At 41.1% G+C, this 19,501-nt stretch overlaps 1 protein-coding gene across 2 annotated transcripts in view; it reads right to left on the reverse strand.

The window, feature by feature from the left end:
- The window catches only part of LOC150091195 (integrin alpha-9-like), a 688,379-nt gene that overhangs the window by 506,459 nt on the left and 162,419 nt on the right, over positions 1 to 19,501 (reverse strand). For both annotated transcript variants that reach the window (XM_090374615.1, XM_090374611.1), the window contains exon 3: positions 299 to 405. In XM_090374615.1, the coding sequence (XP_090230741.1) occupies positions 299 to 405 (107 nt within the window). The remainder of the gene's footprint in view (positions 1 to 298; positions 406 to 19,501) is intronic.

Consider the following 19,501-nt stretch of genomic DNA (forward strand, 5'->3'; position numbering starts at 1 on the left):
AAATTTAAATAACAATTAGAAAATTTATTTATTATTGGAAAATTTATTAAATGGACATATGAATGGTTTTTTTTTTTCCAATACTAATTCAAAACAATGATTTTTCATAAAGAATAAGAGTTAATGATCGATCTCAACCTTTGTATAATTCTGTGCACTATACCTTCCTTTTCTAGTGCATTTTCTGAAATATCTTCTATTTTAGACATGAAAATCACTTATAACTGATAATGCTGAGTTACAAAATTTTTTTGCAGAAGTGCAGTATGAATAATATAAAATGTCAAAATCAGCTTACCACAACTCTACCTTCTTTATCCTCAACATCCATAGCAATACCAAGATAGGAATCATTCTTTAAGTCATGATATGTAAATTTTTGCCCTTGATCAATTAATGTATTACCTAATAGAGGAAAATTTTATAAAATCAGTAAGATGAAATTATTAATGCTAATCTGGCTTACAAGTATAAACAAAAAAATACAGATACACCATCTTTATGTAACATTCTAGCTTATAAAATTAAAGATTAATTACTTTACTTGGCCTAAATTGTTCCCAAACCTAAAACCCTAAGTTGTGAATCCCTTTCTCAAATATTTTTCAGATAATTTTTCCTTTTTTGTTTTATGTATCCTTAAGGATACTTAAAACAAAATAAAATAAATGAATGAAAGTCTTCAAAGCTGATTTTCCTCATTGAGCTTTACCTAATTAACCTGAATTTTATGCAACTTATATACAAATTAATATTGTGCATGTACTATTAAGTCAACTTTAAATAAATGATATCGAGGAAAGGTTTTGGAGTATGTGGCCTAACAACTGAAATAAATCTTGGAATATTCATAAACATTCCAAGGAATATTCTATATGCAATGTAACTTCCAGTCATTCCAATTAAAAATAACAAATAACTTGTTCTTTGTATTATGAACTTAGATTATTTTAATCATGTTTTACATAATTCAAACAATTTCTTTTCTTTCTTTTTTAAAATTTTGAAATCATCAGTGTTCAGTTCACAATTCTCCATTTGTCATGCATGCTACTGGGCCCTCATTAGATACCTCCAATGCTTTCAATCTAATGGCATGAAATGTTTTCTTCAACCCATGGATATCATTTCACTTATTTTGTAAAAATTCTATTGATTGATCATGGCATTCTTTGTTTGTTTGTTTTTTTAAATAAAAGTGGCACTTCAGTTGTATGGATCCAAAATCATTTACAAGTCTCAAAAATCACACATTGGAATTTGTTCCAGCTCATCATACTTTTGGGATTATGCCCCCCCACTAATTGGGCCTTCACATTTGTTTGATATAAATAAGTCACTACATTTTTCACAGATATCACTAACACCTCATTCCCTCATATTTTCCAAACGTGTGCCTGGAAGATTGTTTTCAGTCACCAATCCATTATTAGTTAGCCTAGTCATGAACGATGAAAATTTACTGGAGTAGACAATACATACACATAAAACTGTTGTTTCCACCTGTAGTACATCCTGGTGTCTATACTATTGTACTCCTTGTTGAGGCAAAACAATGGAAAAAGTTATAGAAATAAAATTGTCAATATCTACTTGCACAGAAGGAAGTATTATCAAGCCATTTTTGTTAAGAATAGCCTTAATTAAATAGTCCTCAACAGACAAGGAAACATGACTGTTATCTTTCTAATGCAGTGCATATAAACAGTACTACAATTTTAACTGGAAAGAATTTTGTCTTTCTCTAATAAAAATGTGTTAAGAATGCTCCATATTTCAAATTAAATTATTGATAAATAAATGACTGCTTCATTTGAAAGGACACCGTTTATAATACTGAATAATAAATCTTGATATTTTTAAAAATCATCCTGATTGATTGTATCAAAGGACTGTTTATTACAAAATCTGTTTATTACAATACTGTTTATTACATAATGTATTTATTGATTGTATCAAATAATTCAAATAAACAGATTATTACAAAACCTCAGGGGCTCACATCTGGTGAGTATGGGCTTGGCACACCCAGGGTCCTGAGCTGAATGATGATATCCAGCTCAGGGTCCTGAGCTGGATATTATCATTCTTCTCTTTCTTGGTGATTCTCTCTCTCTCTCTCTCTCTCTCTCTCTCTCTCTCTCTCTCTCTCTCTCTCTCACACACATTCGGATTTTTTTTTTTTTTTTTGTCTGGTGCAGCATAAGCCTCAGGCTTCCTGCACCATATGGCTAATAATAATAAATGGCTAAATTTGTTTATTTTAATTATTCTACAACTTTTATATAAAATTTTCTGATCTACCCACAAATGAAGATATTCATAACATGGGAAGATTGGCCTTCATATAAAGCAATAAGGTTATAATCAATTGAATTTGAACAAAACTTAAATTTCTCAACAACTTCATTTGAAAATCTTAAACTGAATTCCATCAAAATCAGTCAAACCATTTAGGCAGACAGACAGTAAGGATCTACACAAAGCAGGACTCAACAAACATTATCACCATGCTAACTAGTATTTTGCAGGTCAGTCTAGCAGCTGAAATGCCATTTCTTGGTCTTAAATTACTGTAGTCCACATCTTGTAAAAAAAATAAATCAGTCAACTACTGAGTTGATTTGATTTGATTTGATTTGATTTTGTTTTTTTGTGGCGCAAAAACAGCAGGGTTATAGTGCGCCAGGAAAAAGTTAAAATATAAAAAGGTAAGACTGGTAATTTGTAAAAAAGTTACTTCGTCTAAAGGTGCATACAGTCATAAAATCAGTTCAATGACAAAAGCAAATTGTATATTTCATACGAGTGTATACAAATTGATCGACTTTAAAAATTTAAAAACTGCTGACACATTGTCGTTGTCATTTAAAATCTGACTGAGTGTATACGGGTCAGTCAGATGGGTAAAAGCAGTAAAACGAGCATTTATAAAACTGGAACAATCACATAAAATGTGTTCGACGGTTAAAACGGTGTCGCATTGCTCACACATAGGAGGGTCATCAGCCCTCAGCAAAAAGGAGTGTGTCAAATGACAGTGTCCTATGCGGAGCCGAGCAAGAACAACTTCCTCTTTGCGATCCCTGCGTAAGCTGGACCGCCAAGGATGGATCACAGGCTTAATTCGACATAGTTTGTTTGTAGTAACCAGGCGATGCCACGAATCTTGCCACTGAGATTGCAGGTTACTACGAATCACTTGCCTGTAGTCTGTATAGGGGACTAACAGGTCAAGATTATCCGTCAGGGCTGTCGATTTGGCTGCAGTGTCAGCCAAATCATTTCCTCTAATCCCGATGTGACTGGGGATCCAACAGAAGCGGATATCGAATCCACTTACATAGAGTCTGTATATTATCTGCTGGATTCGGGACAGGGTTGGATGATTGGTGTGCGACACCGCTGATAAAGCCTGTAGTGCACTCATTGAGTCGGCATATATAATACACCGTTGGTAACGGTGTTTTCTTATGTGATCTAGAGCTAACTCTATGGCATGCAGCTCTGCAGTGTAAATGCTGCAGTCAAGGGGTATCTGCTCTGATATGGTTTTATCTGGAAAAACAGCAGCAGAACCTACATATGATTCTGACTTCGAGCCGTCTGTGTAAACTGGCAAGAAGTCAGAATGTTCTGCACGGTGTTGTGAATAGAGCTGAAGGTAGACAGAAGGCAGAGTATTAGACTTCGTCGCAAGTTTGAGCGAGAAGTCACATGCTGGTGTTTGTGCATGCCAGGGTGGAAGGGACTCCTTTGGTGATCGAGCAACCTTGTCTACCGAGATGTTAAGCTCATTGAGTAGCTCTTGAACACGAATGCCGAATGGCCGATTGGCAGTGCGTCGCGTGTTATAAAGAGTTTCCCATCGTGGCTCGAAAACGGATGTCCACGTGGGATGATCCGGCAGGGACTTCAGCTTGAAGGCATATTGCAGAGACAACTGCATTCGCCGAAGTGACAAAGATGGTTCATTTGCTTCGGCATACAGACTTTGGACAGGTGAAGTTCTAAAAGCACCGGTAGCAATGCGGATGGCTTGATGATGGACGGGGTCAAGCCAACGAACAGCGCTATTTCTGGCAGATGCATATACCTGAGACCCATAGTCTAGTTTTGAGCGTACAAGTGCACGGTACAGACGTAGGAGAGTGCATCGGTCTGCACCCCAAGAGGTAGAAGAGAGAGAGCGAAGGATGTTAAGCCCTCTCGTGCACTTTGTGCGAAGCTGACGAATGTGTTGGACAAATGTCAGCTTTTTGTCAAAAATGAGTCCCAGGAATTTCGCCTCTGATACAACTGGAATGGTGCTTTGTCCAAGTCGTAACTCAGGTTCGGGGTGGAGGTTACGTTTGCGACAAAAATGTACGCAAACGGTCTTCTCCGGCGAGAACCTGAAACCATTGGCCATGGCCCAGGAGTTAAGACGGTCAATAGCTTGTTGCAGTTGTCTCTCAATAACCCTCATATTGCATGATTGAGAGAATATGCTGAAGTCATCGACGTAGAGTGCACTGTTTATAGTTGGAGGAAGTTGTTCAGAAATAGAATTTATTTTAATGGCAAAAAGCGTGACACTTAAGACAGATCCTTGTGGTACCCCCTCCTCTTGGCAGAAGGGCCGCGAAAGGGAGGATCCTACACGAACTTGGAAATGACGGCAGGATAAAAAATTTTTAATAAAAATTGGAAGGTGGCCTCTTAGACCGAGGTTGTAAAGGTCTTTTAAAATACCAAATCTCCAAGTTGTGTCGTACGCTTTTTCCATGTCAAAGAAGATGGACACCAAGTGTTCTCTTTTTAGGAAAGCATCTCGGATAGATGTTTCCAGTCTAATTAAGTGGTCCAGTGTGGACCTGTTTCTTCGGAAGCCGCACTGAAAGCGGGAGAGAAGGTCGTTCGATTCTAAATACCATAAGAGATGGGCATTGACCATTCTCTCCAATATTTTGCACAGACAGCTGGTCAGAGCAATGGGACGATAGTTTTTTGGACATTTAGGATCCTTTCCTGGCTTAGCAAAAGCAAGAATAGTTGCCTTGCGCCAGGTATCCGGAAAATGCTCTTCAAGGAAGATTCTGTTGTATAGGAAGAGCACATGGTCCATGGATTCTGGTGAAAGATGTTTGATCATTTCATAATGGATGTTGTCTGGTCCAGCAGCCGTAGCCTTTGTACGGGCGAGTGCTGTTTTCAGCTCATTGATATTAAATGGCCCATTGTATGGGTGGGAACCCTTCGATGTGAATTTAAGGGCATGTTTTTCAATGCTGTGCTTTAGGACCAGAAACTCTGGGGAGTAAGATGACGTTGCAGAGATGTTAGAAAAAGTTTCCCCAAGAGCATTGGCTATTGCAGTAGAGTCTGCAATAGTACATCCATTATATTCAAGGACCGATGAGGGGTGTGCTGTGTATTTTCCCTTCATTTTCCGGATTTTTTCCCAGACCACCTTAGTACTGGTCGTCTGGGTAATGGATGATGTGAAACGGATCCACGATTCCCTTTGACTCTGACGGCGGATGTAGCGTGCTTTGGCTCGGGCACGTTTAAAGGCTAATAGGTTGACTGTGGTAGGATATCTTCGAAATATCCCCCAAGCCTTGTTTTGAGCCTTTTTAGCTGCTGTGCATTCTGGATTCCACCATGGCTTTGGAAAGGGAGGAAACCGGGTGGATGTTTTTGGAATTGCAGTTGCAGCTGCATGGACAATATTTTCTGTTATGTATGTAACTGCATCATTGATAGGCTCCTGACTGACTGCACAGTTGTCGAATTTTGCCAGGTGTTGAAAGGCACTCCAGTCAGCTTGATCAAACTTCCACCGCGGTAACCTGACAGGAAGACAAGGTCTCCCAGTAATTAAGGTGGTTATCACGGGGAAGTGATCACTTCCATACAGGTTCCCTTCTACCTCCCAGGTAAGTGACGAGAGAAGAGAAGGCGAGCCGATAGAAAGATCAATGGCAGAAAACGTACGGGTAGGCATGTGGAAAAAGGTGTTTGTTCCCACATTAAGAAGGCAGAGGTCATTGTCAATGAGCATACGCTCTATGACTCGTCCCCTTCTATTAATGCTAGCACTACCCCACAGGGTGTTATGTCCATTAAAGTCCCCAAGAAGTAAGAAAGGGGGAGGCAACTGCATTACGAGATCATCAAGGTCTTTCTGGCAGATGTCAGTACCAGGTGGCAGATATATAGAGCAAACGGTTAGTAAAAACCCCACTGTTATTCGAATTGCTACTGCCTCTATGTTGGTAGTAAGTTGCAGATGCTGAAAAGGGGTATGGTTGCCCACAAGGATTGCGACTCCTCCATGAGCGGGGCCATCCCCAGTTCTATCCTTGCGAATGATAGTAATGTTGTGCATCCTGGGGTCATCATTTGCCCTTAGGTAAGTCTCCTGTATACAAAAGCAAGATGATTTGTGCTTTTGCAGGAGTGCCTTGATGTCTTCTGCATTTTTCCGGAATCCACGACAATTCCATTGTAGGAATTTAGCCATTATTTTGACTTGGTGGTTCCTTCAGGCGGCTTCCGAGGTGCTGAGGGCTTATTTTTGTCAGTCTTAGATTTATCCTTCCTGGGGAAGTGTGGACGCTGCCCCGTGTCCATATCCTCCTAAGTAAAGAGTTCCAAGACTGCTTCGTCCTGTACCTCCTTCTCCTCAACATCCATTTTTTCCTGAGAACTAGGATGTACGTCAGATTTCTTATTATTTTCTCCAGAAACTGATTTTCTAATTGGTGGGGCACTAGGAGGTACAGATATTGGAGTGGCAGCTGATTGGTCTTTTTGTGCGGGTTTTATTGAACTTAACAGGTAGCGAGCAATAGGAGTGAATGACTCCTTTGGTGGTATGGTCATTTCGGTCTGAGTTCCGATGGAACAACTCCCAGCTACCTTCTGAGCGTAGGTTGGTTTATTTATATTTATAGGTTTCACCGTTTTCCTTGCCTCTTGATAAGATATGTTCAACTCTGCCTTAAGTAGCTGAATTTCTTTTTCTTGTTTCCACCTCTGGCATGCCCTTGAGTAGGCCGGGTGTTCTTCTTGGCAGTTAATGCAGGTTGGTTTTGCAGCTGAGCATGAAGTTGTTTCGTGGTCCTTTGCGCCACAACGAGCGCATACAAGGGTTCCACAACAAGCCATCTGTGAATGTCCGTATTTCTGGCACTTAAAGCACCGTAACGGATTTGGGATATACGGACACACTGGGCAGTTAATATAGCCAGCTTTAATTTCATGAGGAATAGTTGGTGAATTGAATGTTAAGATGATATTTCTAGTGGAAACTAATTTTCCATCCCTACACATGGATATACGTTTAGCAGCTGTCACTCCCTGGGGTTTTAACTCTGAACAGATTTCCTCTTCAGTTACATCCATCAGATCCCATTCCGCGATAACACCACGGGATGAGTTCAGTGTCTTGTGGGGGGTTATGGTGACAGGCATTCCCCCGATAGATGTAGCACGGAGGAGCTGTTCTGAGTGTATATCACTTCTGGTTTCTACAAGTATGTCACCCGAACGAAGCCGTTTGACAGACTTAGGAGAGCCTGCCAGCCCTTCCAAACCCTTCTGGATAAAGAAGGGTGACATTTTTCCTATAGGCTTCTCACTAGTTGAGTGAATTATCAGGAACCGAGGTGTAGGACCTGATATAACCTCCTTTTTCTGTCTTTTTGCAGAAGTGACGTTCTCTTGGTCTACGGTAAAGTTTTCAGTTAGGGACCGGGTTGGGGCCCCAGAAGAAATTAATTTATCAGGATTCATGTAGTTTTTTAAGTGGTTCAGTGCCCGGGCTCCCCACCCACCATGGAGCCCAAAGGGACGCCCACTACCCGGCATGCAATAAATGCGCTCGGGAGTGGAACGCCAGGGCTACCCAGACACCATACCCGCACCGCCGCCAGCCTGAATCCTGTCCCTCGGACCATGGCATTGACACGGTTGACCCTCGCAGGCGAGCCTACTAGCCGATTGATCCTAGCCGGGCCTTCCAGGACCTCCCGTCTTGTCGAAGCAGGGGCCAAAGTGGTGTATTGAAGCTGGGCCCCTCAACCACCAGGATCCCCCTTTCCGAATTTCCACGGGTCGCAGCGCACGGCAAACACGCTGGATTCCATTGATGTAAGCCTGGAACCTGGGCTGTGGGCGTTGGATCCCAGTGATGCTATTCTGGAAGTCCAGCAGCGTCACTGGGAGGTCCCCTCACCACGTACAGGTGCCCACGTCGAGGGGCAACTACTGAGTGCCAGGCGCTCAGGAGGAAGGGTCCATAGTCACAAATGGTCATTAGTGTAGTATCTCAAATAGAGAGCTTTATGTTAACTAAAAAAAGTTTCTAGTACCCCGGCTTGGACTAAAACTGAGGAACTAACGAAAACGTCGTATATTTGAGTCTTTACAGTTGTTGTGAATGATAAGAGTGGGAGAAACGACTCCGACTCCTTCCTAGAGAAGCGATTAAAGTCTTGGGGGAGAAGTGACTGGAAAGCGAGGGCCTTGCAAGGCTCCGTGCAGGCGCCTCCCCACCACCTCAACACTGGCTCTCTGAGCACCCCTTGCCAGGACAACTCAAGCTTTGAAAATTGTTAAAAAATACTTCTCAACGCAAAATTTATAAATGACCTTTATAGAATTATAAACTAACTATTTAGCAACCTTTTTGTCACCAAAAGGAGAGTTGCTTAATACAAAGAAGTGTGCTATTGAAGTGCAATAAAAATTTGTTTTTTTAATTTTAACACAAAAAGTAAATGATAGATTTCAATCGAAATAGTTTTCCCCTGATAAGCATCGAATAACACATAGCTAGTGTATAGTGTGTTTAGGGTCTAACAGCACCAGGGGTTTCCCCCCATCTCCACGTAGTATACATTGTGGTGTGATACAGAACATTGTAGAGGCCAGAGGCTTAAAAGTGTATGGATATTGTGGTGTATAATGTTTTGTACCATTGTTCATCTGGTCTTTTAGCTATTGGGTCTCAAATGAGCCCCACTGTTGCCCACACTAAACCTTGTGGAGGCAGACCAGGTACACCAGTATTTCAGAGATTTACTATTTACTCTGGCAGGTCCTGCCACCTAATTTCCTGAGATTTCAATGGCTAGGACCTTAAAAAAAAAAAAAAGTGGGGGGGGGGGGGGAGAAACACTAAAAATTGGGTCAGGCCGAAAGAGATAAGTTATGCGAGGTAGAGTTAATTTTTTTTTTTTTTTAGTGTGGGGCTTGTGTAGTTTTGATAAGGGTCAAACGCTAGTCGCAAGATAGCTAGAGAGGGAAGGGAGACTGAAGACTGGGGGGTGAAAGACAGAAATATGGGGTCAATAGTGAAGATAACCCCAAAAGTCAGTGGGGCAGGCCCATGCCTCACCAGGTGAAGATAGGGGATGGCAGGGGGGGGGGTACAGAGTAACCATTCCCCTGCCAAGGGAAGGATGGAAAGTGAACCGAGTGAGGGTACCCGGTTCAGATCGTCTAATGACATTTCACAGCAAACTGCACAATGTCTTTGTCAGGTCTTCGTATGCCATTCCTGGGACATGTTGTTCCATCTGTTTGAGTGGTCAAGTCCAGATAATGACTCCACTTTAAGCCAGTGGTCAGATCCAGGTTAAGTTAGTGATTAGTTGTTCTTCAGATTGTAACTGTTAGATTTTTGTTTGGTTGACAAATCTAAGGATCTTTATTCTGGATGACGAGTGGTTGGTTTCTAGGAAAATTCCTGCTAAGGTTGTGGGTATGTTGTAGTAAAAAGATCCTGCACAAAATTGTCCTCGCTCTCCAGGAGATATTGTTCTTGGTTTATTGGTGAGAAACATATTCTAGTTATTAAGAGGCAGTGGAGGTCTTGGTATAGTTGGCAGTGGTGCATGAGGTGCTCCCATGTCTCTGGCTGTCCACAGTAGCAGAGAGTGGTGTCACTCAAACTAAAACTGGAGAGTTTTGCTCTTATTGCGGCGTGTCCCATGAGTAGGTAAGATGTCAGCAGTCACGGTGAAAACCAGTTTGGGCTTTTGGGAAACACTAGTTGATTATCCGATATGAATCTTCGGGTGACTTCCCCTTTTGTCGAAGTCATCCAGCAGGTTTGCCAGGCCTGCTGTAGGTGGGTGAGAAGGCGTTTTTTTCTCGAGTTTACGATCATTCGCCGGATCAGTTGTGTAGTCTAGCAGGTGATTACTCTGCCTTTGGATAGTTGATAAAGCAACCCACAGCGGACCAGGGGGAAAGTGCCCAAGAGGACCTGGAGGGTGTGGGTGCTTACAGTACAGCAGGCTCTCGAGATTGTAAGTAGGATTGAACGTTGAATGGTCTCTAGCTTCCTTTTGTTTGTGGAACCAGACTCCTGATGCGTATGTTATTGCTGGTAAGAAGACTGCCTTATAGAAGAGGGCTAGGGTCCTCTTCTTAAGCCCTCAGTCACGACGAGTGGCTCTAGCTATTAGTGCGGAGTATTTTTTGATTTTGCTTCGGAGTTAAGTAAGGTGGGGTGTGAATGACAGATTTTTATCCAGCAGAATACCAAGATATTTAAGTTCAGTGGAAAGCTTAATTGTTGTTTCCTGAATCTTTATCTGGGGAGGCCTTCTGATATTGAAGAACCTTTAAGTAGGATGGAGCAGATTTTTGTTGGGATATCTTTAAGTGGTTCTGGGTGGCCCAGTGTTGTAGGATATTTATAGCAAAGCTTGCAGAGATCTCTAGTTGCGCTCTTGAGTCTGCTGTCAGCATCAGGTCATCCGCGTAGGCCTGTGACCTCACATCACCAAGGTCGAGGTTTAGAAAGCTGTCGAGCACCACGTTCCAGTGCAGTGGGCCAAGTAATGAGCCTTGTGGGCATCCTCTATAGATTGGTCATGTGACTGAGCACTGACGGTTACTGTTCTGTTTGTGAGATAGGTTTTTATACAATTGAACAAATTAGCTGGTAGTTTTGCTTTCTGGAGTCTGCCGAGGATGCTTGGCCACCAGAGGGAGTCAAACGCCCCGGCAAAATTGACTGAAATGACAAGGAAGTATTTATGGCTGGTAGTGGTAGCTGCTTTGACGATATTCTCTAAGGCATCCACTGTGGAGCATTCCCTTCTAAAGCAGTATTGGTTTTCAGAGTGAAGGCTAGCCTTGGAGTAATGAATTTGTATTCTATTGCTTAGAAGATGTTCTAGGAGTTTGCTTAGTATGGATAGAATAGCGATGGGCCGATATTACTCCGGAAGGTCTTGAGATTCTTGAGAATAAGCCTTAATTTTGCAGATCTCCATACTGCTGGAAAATGGCCTGCTTCAAGGCAATGGTTGAAGAGGTTTAAGATCTCATTTGGGATGGTTTCAACAGCCTTCTTTACGATCTCTGACTCCGGCATATCTTCTCCTGGAGATGTCTTGCTTTTTATTTTTGCTGCAGCAGTGTCCAGTTCTTCCTTGGTGAAGCAGTCTTTCACTTGGGCTGTGGTGTACGTGCTGTTTTCCTTACATAGTAGTATTTGCTCTGGGGTGCTTGGTGGTGTGTGTTGATGGAATATGGCATCAAGGATGCCATGTTCCATCAACACATGGCATCAAGGATGTTATTTATAGATTCAGACCATGTCTTTGTATCGATACCTTGTGGTGTCTTGGTGGCTGGGATGACTTCTCCCCTGGGGAGTTTGTTTGTGATCACTCTGTAGACCACTCCCCATGGAGCAGAATTTCCAACTGTGGAGATTAGGTGCTCCCAGGAGCACTTCTTCCTTTGTTTAATCAGGGCTGTGTATTCATTCCTTGCCGTTTGGTACTGCTGCTTGAGATACTCTACTTCTGCTTCTGGCCGTGTCCGTCTTGCGAGTTGAAAATTTTTTCGTCGGGTGTAAACCTCCTGTCGCAGTTGTTGGAGCTCTGGGCATCACCAAGGTACGGCTCCAAGAGAAGGGTTCTTCCTTTTAATAGAGTTATTTGAGCTTTCAGTGACTAGGCTTACAATTGCCTTTTGGTGCTGGTCCGGGTCCAGTCCAACTGTGCTGAGGGAGTGGGCAGCCATGATCAGTGAATCCTTAAATTGCTGCCTGTTTGCCTTGTCAATTGCAAATCTATGTAGAGTTTGCCTTATAATTGATTGTTGGCTTACTGATTGGTGCAGTTGGAAAGTTATTACAGCACTTCGGTAGTCCGAAGTGGTGCAGCTTTCTCTAAATGCCCAGGATGAAAGGTGTCGTGCAACGGATCTTGTGGCCAGGGTGATATCAATTGTGGCTTCCCACATTGTACTAGAGAAGGTTGGTAGGTTATTTGGTTGGTTGAGAAACAACTGTTTGAGAGATATTCTTCCAGTCTTTTTCTGTTGTTTGTGCCTCGTCTATCTTGAGTTTCACTGAACCACGCTGGTGACCTGCAGTTTACGTCGACAGCAAAGATGATGTTCGCATTTGGGAATTCCAGAGAGATGCTTTGTAAGTATTTAATAATCAGGAGACTATCCTCCCCCGGCCGAGAGTAAAGAGAAACTGCGTAAAATTCCCCCAAAGGGGTGATGATATGGACACAGGCTGCCCAGGGAAGGCAGTAATGTGGTATTTTGGTGACAGTGAGATGAGGGTTTCTAACCAGAATAGCCACCCATGGGGTAGCCACCCATAAGGGGTCTCACTGTCCACTTGAACAATCTTATAAGTCAGGGGTCGGCAAACTTTTTTTGGAAAGGGCCAGATCATAAAATTTTTAGGCTCGGCGGGCCAAGCCTAAAAATCATCTTCTTTCATCTCAGTTTCAATGATGACACCAATATTACGTGTCTTCCGCAAAGATTTAATTTTTGTCATTTTCAGGTCTTCTGCTAAATTTGCGACCACTATGTTTTTTACTTCCTCACTTGTGTGACGATCTTCTGTGGAAATAGGTCTAGCAATGACCAGATGTGGTTTTTGTAGAAGAGTTTTCTGTTTGGTTGAGTTTCCTGATTCAGTTGTTTGTTCAGCATTTCTGGGAATCCTCAGCACGTCTGCATAGGTAGGGGCACGCTGTTGCATTTGATTATCCCTACCATCAAGATATGACCCTAGTTTAGCCACTGCCTTCTCGCATTCGACATGTGTTGCAAGTAAAATGGTTTCCAACTGCGTGCAGAGCTGTACTGACTCTTCTGTTGGTTGTCTTCATTAAAGTTTCTAGTGCAGTTCTCAGGTAGAGAACCTGCTCTAAAACGGGACCCTCACGTAGAATGGGATCCAGTGGCATCTCTTCATCATCATTTTCTCCTTGCTATTAAGTTCAGGCTTTTAGTTCCTTTCGTTCACTTTGGGATCTGATTTCCATTTCTGATTTTGGAAATGATTTCTTATTATGCTTCTTGGAGGCCGGAGCAGGCCTGGAGGCCTCCATATCATTCCGTAGGCCTACAGTTTGGATAGTTTCAGGAATAATTTCCTGGCATTCATCAATGATATTATGGTCTGCAGTGGACATAACACATAGCTAATGTGATTTTTAAATTTTTAGCTCCATTAGCGATGGAAATAGAGAGGGGGATGCGAAAATTACATTTTCCTGTCTGGGGCTGCCATTTTTAATTTAAAAAATATTTTAAACCTACTCGCTGAGCTCTTTCCAATGGTGTATAATAAGCTATAGATTATCAACAACATTTTTGTTTGCCCACCACATTTTCTGCCCCCATTTCTCAGACAAATTTTTGTCAACAATGATCAATATGGTGTTATGTAGGCCCACATAATGTACAGACCAATGAAAAATTTCAAGTCAACAGGTTGAGTGGCTCCAGAGATACAATACTGTGACAGACAACCGAGTGACATTATTATTATTATTACTATTACCCATATGGTGCAAGGAAGCCTGAGGCTTATCCTGCACCAGCCAAAAAAAAAAAATTCCCGAGTTACCCTGAGAGAGAGAGAGAGAAAAAGGAATCACCAAGAAAGAGAAGAAGAATAATGATATCCAGCTCAGGACCCTGGGTGTGCCAAGCCCATACTCACCAGATGTGAGGGCCCTGAGGTATAAGGGTCCTTCATTAGACTATGGACCCTAAAAATGGCACAACTTTCAAAAATGGGACAGCATGCCGCACCCTTAGTATTATCACTAAAATATGAATAGCATTATTATAATAACAAATCTTATTGGTTAAAGTAATGAGACTAAGAATAACAGCCCAACCAATTACATCTGGGCTTTTGTAGGTTAAAATTAAAAATACCTGGAGAGAATTTTGCAATTTGTTTCTTATTTGGTTTGTATAGTTCTTCCTTAAATTTAATTAAACAATCTACTTCCACAACAACAGATGAAAGTTTTGTTTCAATCAATTGCCTGCTAGCTGAAGACAAACTTCTGCATCTATTCTGCAACCACCCTTCCTCAATTTGAATTTATGTCCCCTCATGTGGAGTCTGAGCAAGAGGAAGAATCCCATCTGTACTGAGGTTGCTCAATCCGTTCAAGGGCTTGACCAACTCAATCACAGCACCTTGTAGATGACTAGTCTCCAGACACTGCAATTTAGAGAACTGAAATACTGAGGTTGCTCAATCCATTCAAGGCCTTGACCAGCTCAATCACAGCACCTTGTAGATGACTAGTCTCCAGACACTGCAATTTGGAGGGCTGAAACCTTTCGTGGTAAGAATACCTCTTTGTTCCCCTCACTTATCTCACTGCCTATTCCAGCAGCTCTATATCCTTCCTAAAATGGGCCTCTGGAATATGTAGCACTCAAGATGTGGCTTGATCACTTCCTTATACAATGGGATAATCACTTCCTTATCACTGCTAACAAAATTCCTGTATATCAATGACAAAACCCCATGAGCTCTCCAGGCAACTTGTCCACACTGCTCAGAGAAATTCATATTTGGCTGCACTGTTACCAACATATTGAAACAACATAAATCGAAAAAACATAAGCGGTTAAATTGCCAAGTCACTTCCAGAATTAAAAAGACTACTTAAAATGAAATGAAAAGGACCTTCAGGTCTTTTTCATTTTCTACCACCTTGAGAATAGTACCACACATTTGGTATGTTAATCTGAAATTACCGCTACTATTACTGTCTGGTTAAAACTTCAATTGCCATTTCTCAGCCTATCTGCATAATTTTTCTAGACCTTGTTGAATAGCATACGTTAATTAATGGCATTAACCACACTGCCAACCTTTGCATCATCTGCAAACCTAGACATTAAGCCTAATATACCCTCATCAACTTTTGCAAACATACTGTTTTATCTTATTGAGTTCTGTTCCCATGCACGATTTTTGCAAGTGGTCTTTTTAATTCTGGGAGTAACTTGGCAATTTAACAACTTATATTTTTCGATTTGTATTGGTAACAGTGAATACAGGAAACTCCCATTATAACTCTTCTGCTTATAGAACTCTCTCCCTCTTTTATGCACTTTTCTTCAGGCACCCCCACACACAGTCAGTGCTATAAAGTGTCATGCTGATTTTTTTTTTTTTTTTTTTTTTAAATCAATACTTCTGTTTATGTCAGGTTAACCTGGCAGCAGGGTACGGGGAACTTGTCAGGTGCCTCATGAGAAAAAAAGTTTTGTGCATTAACTGTTGGTTCAAGATTAATTTCTGAAGCTTACTCTTCCTCGCAAAATATAGACAATATTATCTAATTTATTTTTGAAACAATATTTTTGTTTTTTTACAGAGTAATAGTGTGAAAGAACCGGACAGGTTGCACATGCCTGTTTTTGTATCTTTTTGTGATTAATAGGTACAAAATCACCTCACAGGTGCCATTGCATGGGCTGCACTTCACGTTTCATTTTCATATTTCAAATATACATTGAACAAATGTGGTTCTAGTTAAAAGTTACACACTAGTTATGCTCTATAACTCTGTAAATATTGCATTGTCTCAGTCTTGAATGGAACATTCAAGACTCAACAAGTATCTGAACTAGAAAAGCTTCGGCTTTTTTCGGAATTGCTAAACGAAACCTTATTTATTGATTTATAAAACTTTTGATTTAAAATTAGTAGTGTAGTAATTATTTGTAATTCTTTAATTAATTTGGTGCATTTGCTCTTTACTTGACCCTCGTAACTGCCTTAAACAAAAAAAAAAAAAAAAAAAGAATTTTGCCACCATTGTTTTAATATTGATATAGACAATACAGTACATAGAAGTTTCAACATGGTTTTGTAGCAGTATAATCAGTATTTGAAGAGGCTTACAAACTATAATTTATAGCAATACATGTGTGTTTCAATAACTTAACTTTATCACATAGTATGTACCGTACAACATTAATATTCGCAGAGCTTTTGTATTGGTGATTTCACGTCAATATAGTATTATAACTAGTAGTGTAGTGCATAGTAATGGAATTGTAGGTTTTTAATTGTGGTAAACAAATAGCTCATAAGTTCTAATCACATAGGTTGGTGTAGGGTTCTTTTTTTTTTTTTTTGTTTAACTAATAATTTCTATATATATATATGTTACTGACAAAGTGTGAAAAGCAGACATTCTATACAAGAGTAGAAATATTGCAGCAGAAACTCTCCAATATATATATGTTACCGGCAAAGTGTGAAAAGCAGGCATTCCAAACAATGTGTTACGTTTTTAGGCAAAGTATGAAATGTCTGTTTTATTTTAATATTTTACATACTTTCCCTAGGCATTATATAGAATGACAAATACTATTTCGGCAAAGTATGAAAAAGGCTTTTATTGAAAAGATGCATGTGAAAATGTAAGATACGGGATTTTTCTACAGAAAGAGGAAAAGACCAGTGCTGAACTACTTGTTGCTACAAGGTAGACTGGAATAGCATTTTGAATTGCACTTAACTGCCTTTTTCATACAGAAGCACTTCAAATTTCGGCACTTGGTCTTGCAAGTACACCTCATGAACCCTTGGCCACTACCCGTAGACTGAGCGGAAGCGGCTCACTGGAGAGCTATTTTGTGGTCAGGAACATCTCCAACTCTCAGTAAGTCCTTGGGACATAAAGTGAATTGTGATCTGGCATAGAGTTGGTTTAAAATTGCTTCAGCAGTTCCAAATCGGTAAAAACCATCGTCCGTCACACTCGTAACAACCACCAGCAGATTGCGCACGTCACCCCGTCCCTTGTCGACGTCTGGGATAGGAACTTGCACAGTGGGCCCCAAAGGTGCAGGAGGAAATTTTTTGTCAGAATCCATTTATTTTTTTGGCTATATTTCCAGATTCAATTTAGATCAAATTTTAACTTTGACAGCATTCTCAATATTGAAGCAAAGAGTACACAAAATATTAACAACATAACCTATTTTCTCACTTCCATCGTCTTTACTGTCATGTCCACAGGCGGCATGAACGTTTCGGTGACAGTTTCTGCACATATGGGCACCACTGGTTTCCTTCAAACAGACACAGCAGGTAGCAGAACCAGAAGCCTCTTCAGTAGACATGTATTCATCACCACTTTCGTTTCTTCCATTGTTGACTACAGTCTTGTCCGTGTTTTGTGCAATAGACTTTCTCTTGGATAGGGTGATCTGTTTCTTCTTGTATTGTTTGATCGTTTTCCATCACTTTTTCCAGTTGCTCCTCAGTCTGTATGTCTTGTAAAACATCTTGGAGTAAGAAAGACATTGTGAGACCCACTTTAGCTTTGCAGCCAAAGAGAGCTTCATATGGTGTTCTCTTAATCCCAGAATGAAATGCCCTGTTCTTCATAAGTTGCATGAAACGTAGTCCCTCACTCCATTGGTCAGTTTTTTCATCTTGTATCCACGTACACAGCATATTTTCAATGTCCTGATTAGCTCTTTCGACACTTCCTTGGCTTTGTGAGTGGCGAGGCTTGCTATGCGACATTAAATGTCACTGCCGGGAGTATTTTATACTTTACATTCACCTTTGTTAATAATGTGGTGAGAAGCCTAAAGGAGTACTGGCCGACTTAGATCGTCCAGTACACCCTGTGTACTTGGTAGCAGTACCCATCACGGAGTGGAATCCCCCAATCAGGGAGAAATAATATAAGAGCAACAAAAACAATAATAATAATGCTGGCCATCCAAGACCAGGTAATCAACACTGGAAACTATGGAAAACACATCGCAAAGGAGCCCGGAATGTCAGATAACATGTCGACAATGGCACCTGGCCTCAGAAACGATCCAACACAATTACCAGACTGAGTATGCTCATAGACATGACCAGATAGCCAGGATAATACATCAGAAGCTAGCAGGGAAATACCAGTTGACCAAAGAAAGTGTACCATACTAGAGACCCCAACCCACAAGCTGTACTGGGACAGCACCATAATAACAGATATCATCCCACACAATATACCAGACATAACCCTTGTGGATAAGATGGAAAAGGCTATCTACCTGTTTGACATAGCAGTGCTCAACACTAGCAATATCCAGAAAATCCATGAGGAAAAATTAGGAAGTACACGAACCAGAGACATGAGGTCGAGGAGATGTGGCATATGCAATAAGTAACGACCATCCCGATTATAGTGTTGACCACCGGTATGGTGCCAAAGACCCTACACAGCAGCCTAGCAGCAATAGGCCTCCCAGAGAACACCTACAAGGAACTCCAGAAAGTAGTAATCCTGAACATCTGTAGGATGGTCAGAGTTCCTGACCAAGAGTAACACCAGATATTGTAACCACCTTGTGTACTTGGTAGCAGTACCCGTCATAGAGTGGAATATCCCAATCAGGGAAAAATAATATAAGAGCAACAATAATAATAATGAATCAATATCACTTTATTGCCAAGGTACAGACAACAAGCATAGATTTATACACAGGCAGGGGTGGGCCATCCCAAGGATGAAAGGAGTGCATTTCACCCTCTTTTTCGTGGAATGCTTCCAGTCAATTCTCTCCCAAATGGGCGCCTCCGTAGCCAGGTGGGAAGGAGCAGCAGTGTGTAGCACACGCTTCTTGATTAGACCGGGGTTCGAGCCCATCACCACCAAATATGGAGGATGCGGAAAGGTCAGGAAATGACCACCGCATATCCTGGAGCAATATGGCCTTAGTTGCTAATGCTCCTAAAAACCAAATAACAACAACAACTCTCCCAAATGTGACGAATAAAATAAGATGAAAAAAAACAAATTAATGAATTCCTTCACTCATCTCTATGCGTGAGGGAATACATTAATTCGTGAAGGAATTCATTAATTCAGAAATCCGATGTGCAACGGAATCGAAAGCCGAGAGCCCCAACCCGACGCCGAATGAAGAAAATTTTAAAGAGGGTGCAAAATTTCAATTGACAGATTTAAGCAGGTTCCTGACTGCTTAAATTTGTTCTTGTAACAGCACAACAAATAACAAAAATGGGAAGAGGTTGGGTAGGAACATTAATAAGCGGTCATTACTCTAACAATAAAATTAAGATTCATTGGATGTTTCCGAAGTCAATAAATAAAACTAGTTTCATTGTTCATGTAATACAAGTTTCTCTCCCATTTCCACCCCAACATAAAAATTCTCACGG

The sequence above is a fragment of the Mastigoproctus giganteus genome, chromosome 1 (genome assembly GCF_048544385.1).
Source record: "Mastigoproctus giganteus isolate SK-2022 chromosome 1, ASM4854438v1, whole genome shotgun sequence".
In the NCBI taxonomy this organism is placed as follows: Eukaryota; Metazoa; Arthropoda; class Arachnida; order Uropygi; family Thelyphonidae; genus Mastigoproctus; species Mastigoproctus giganteus.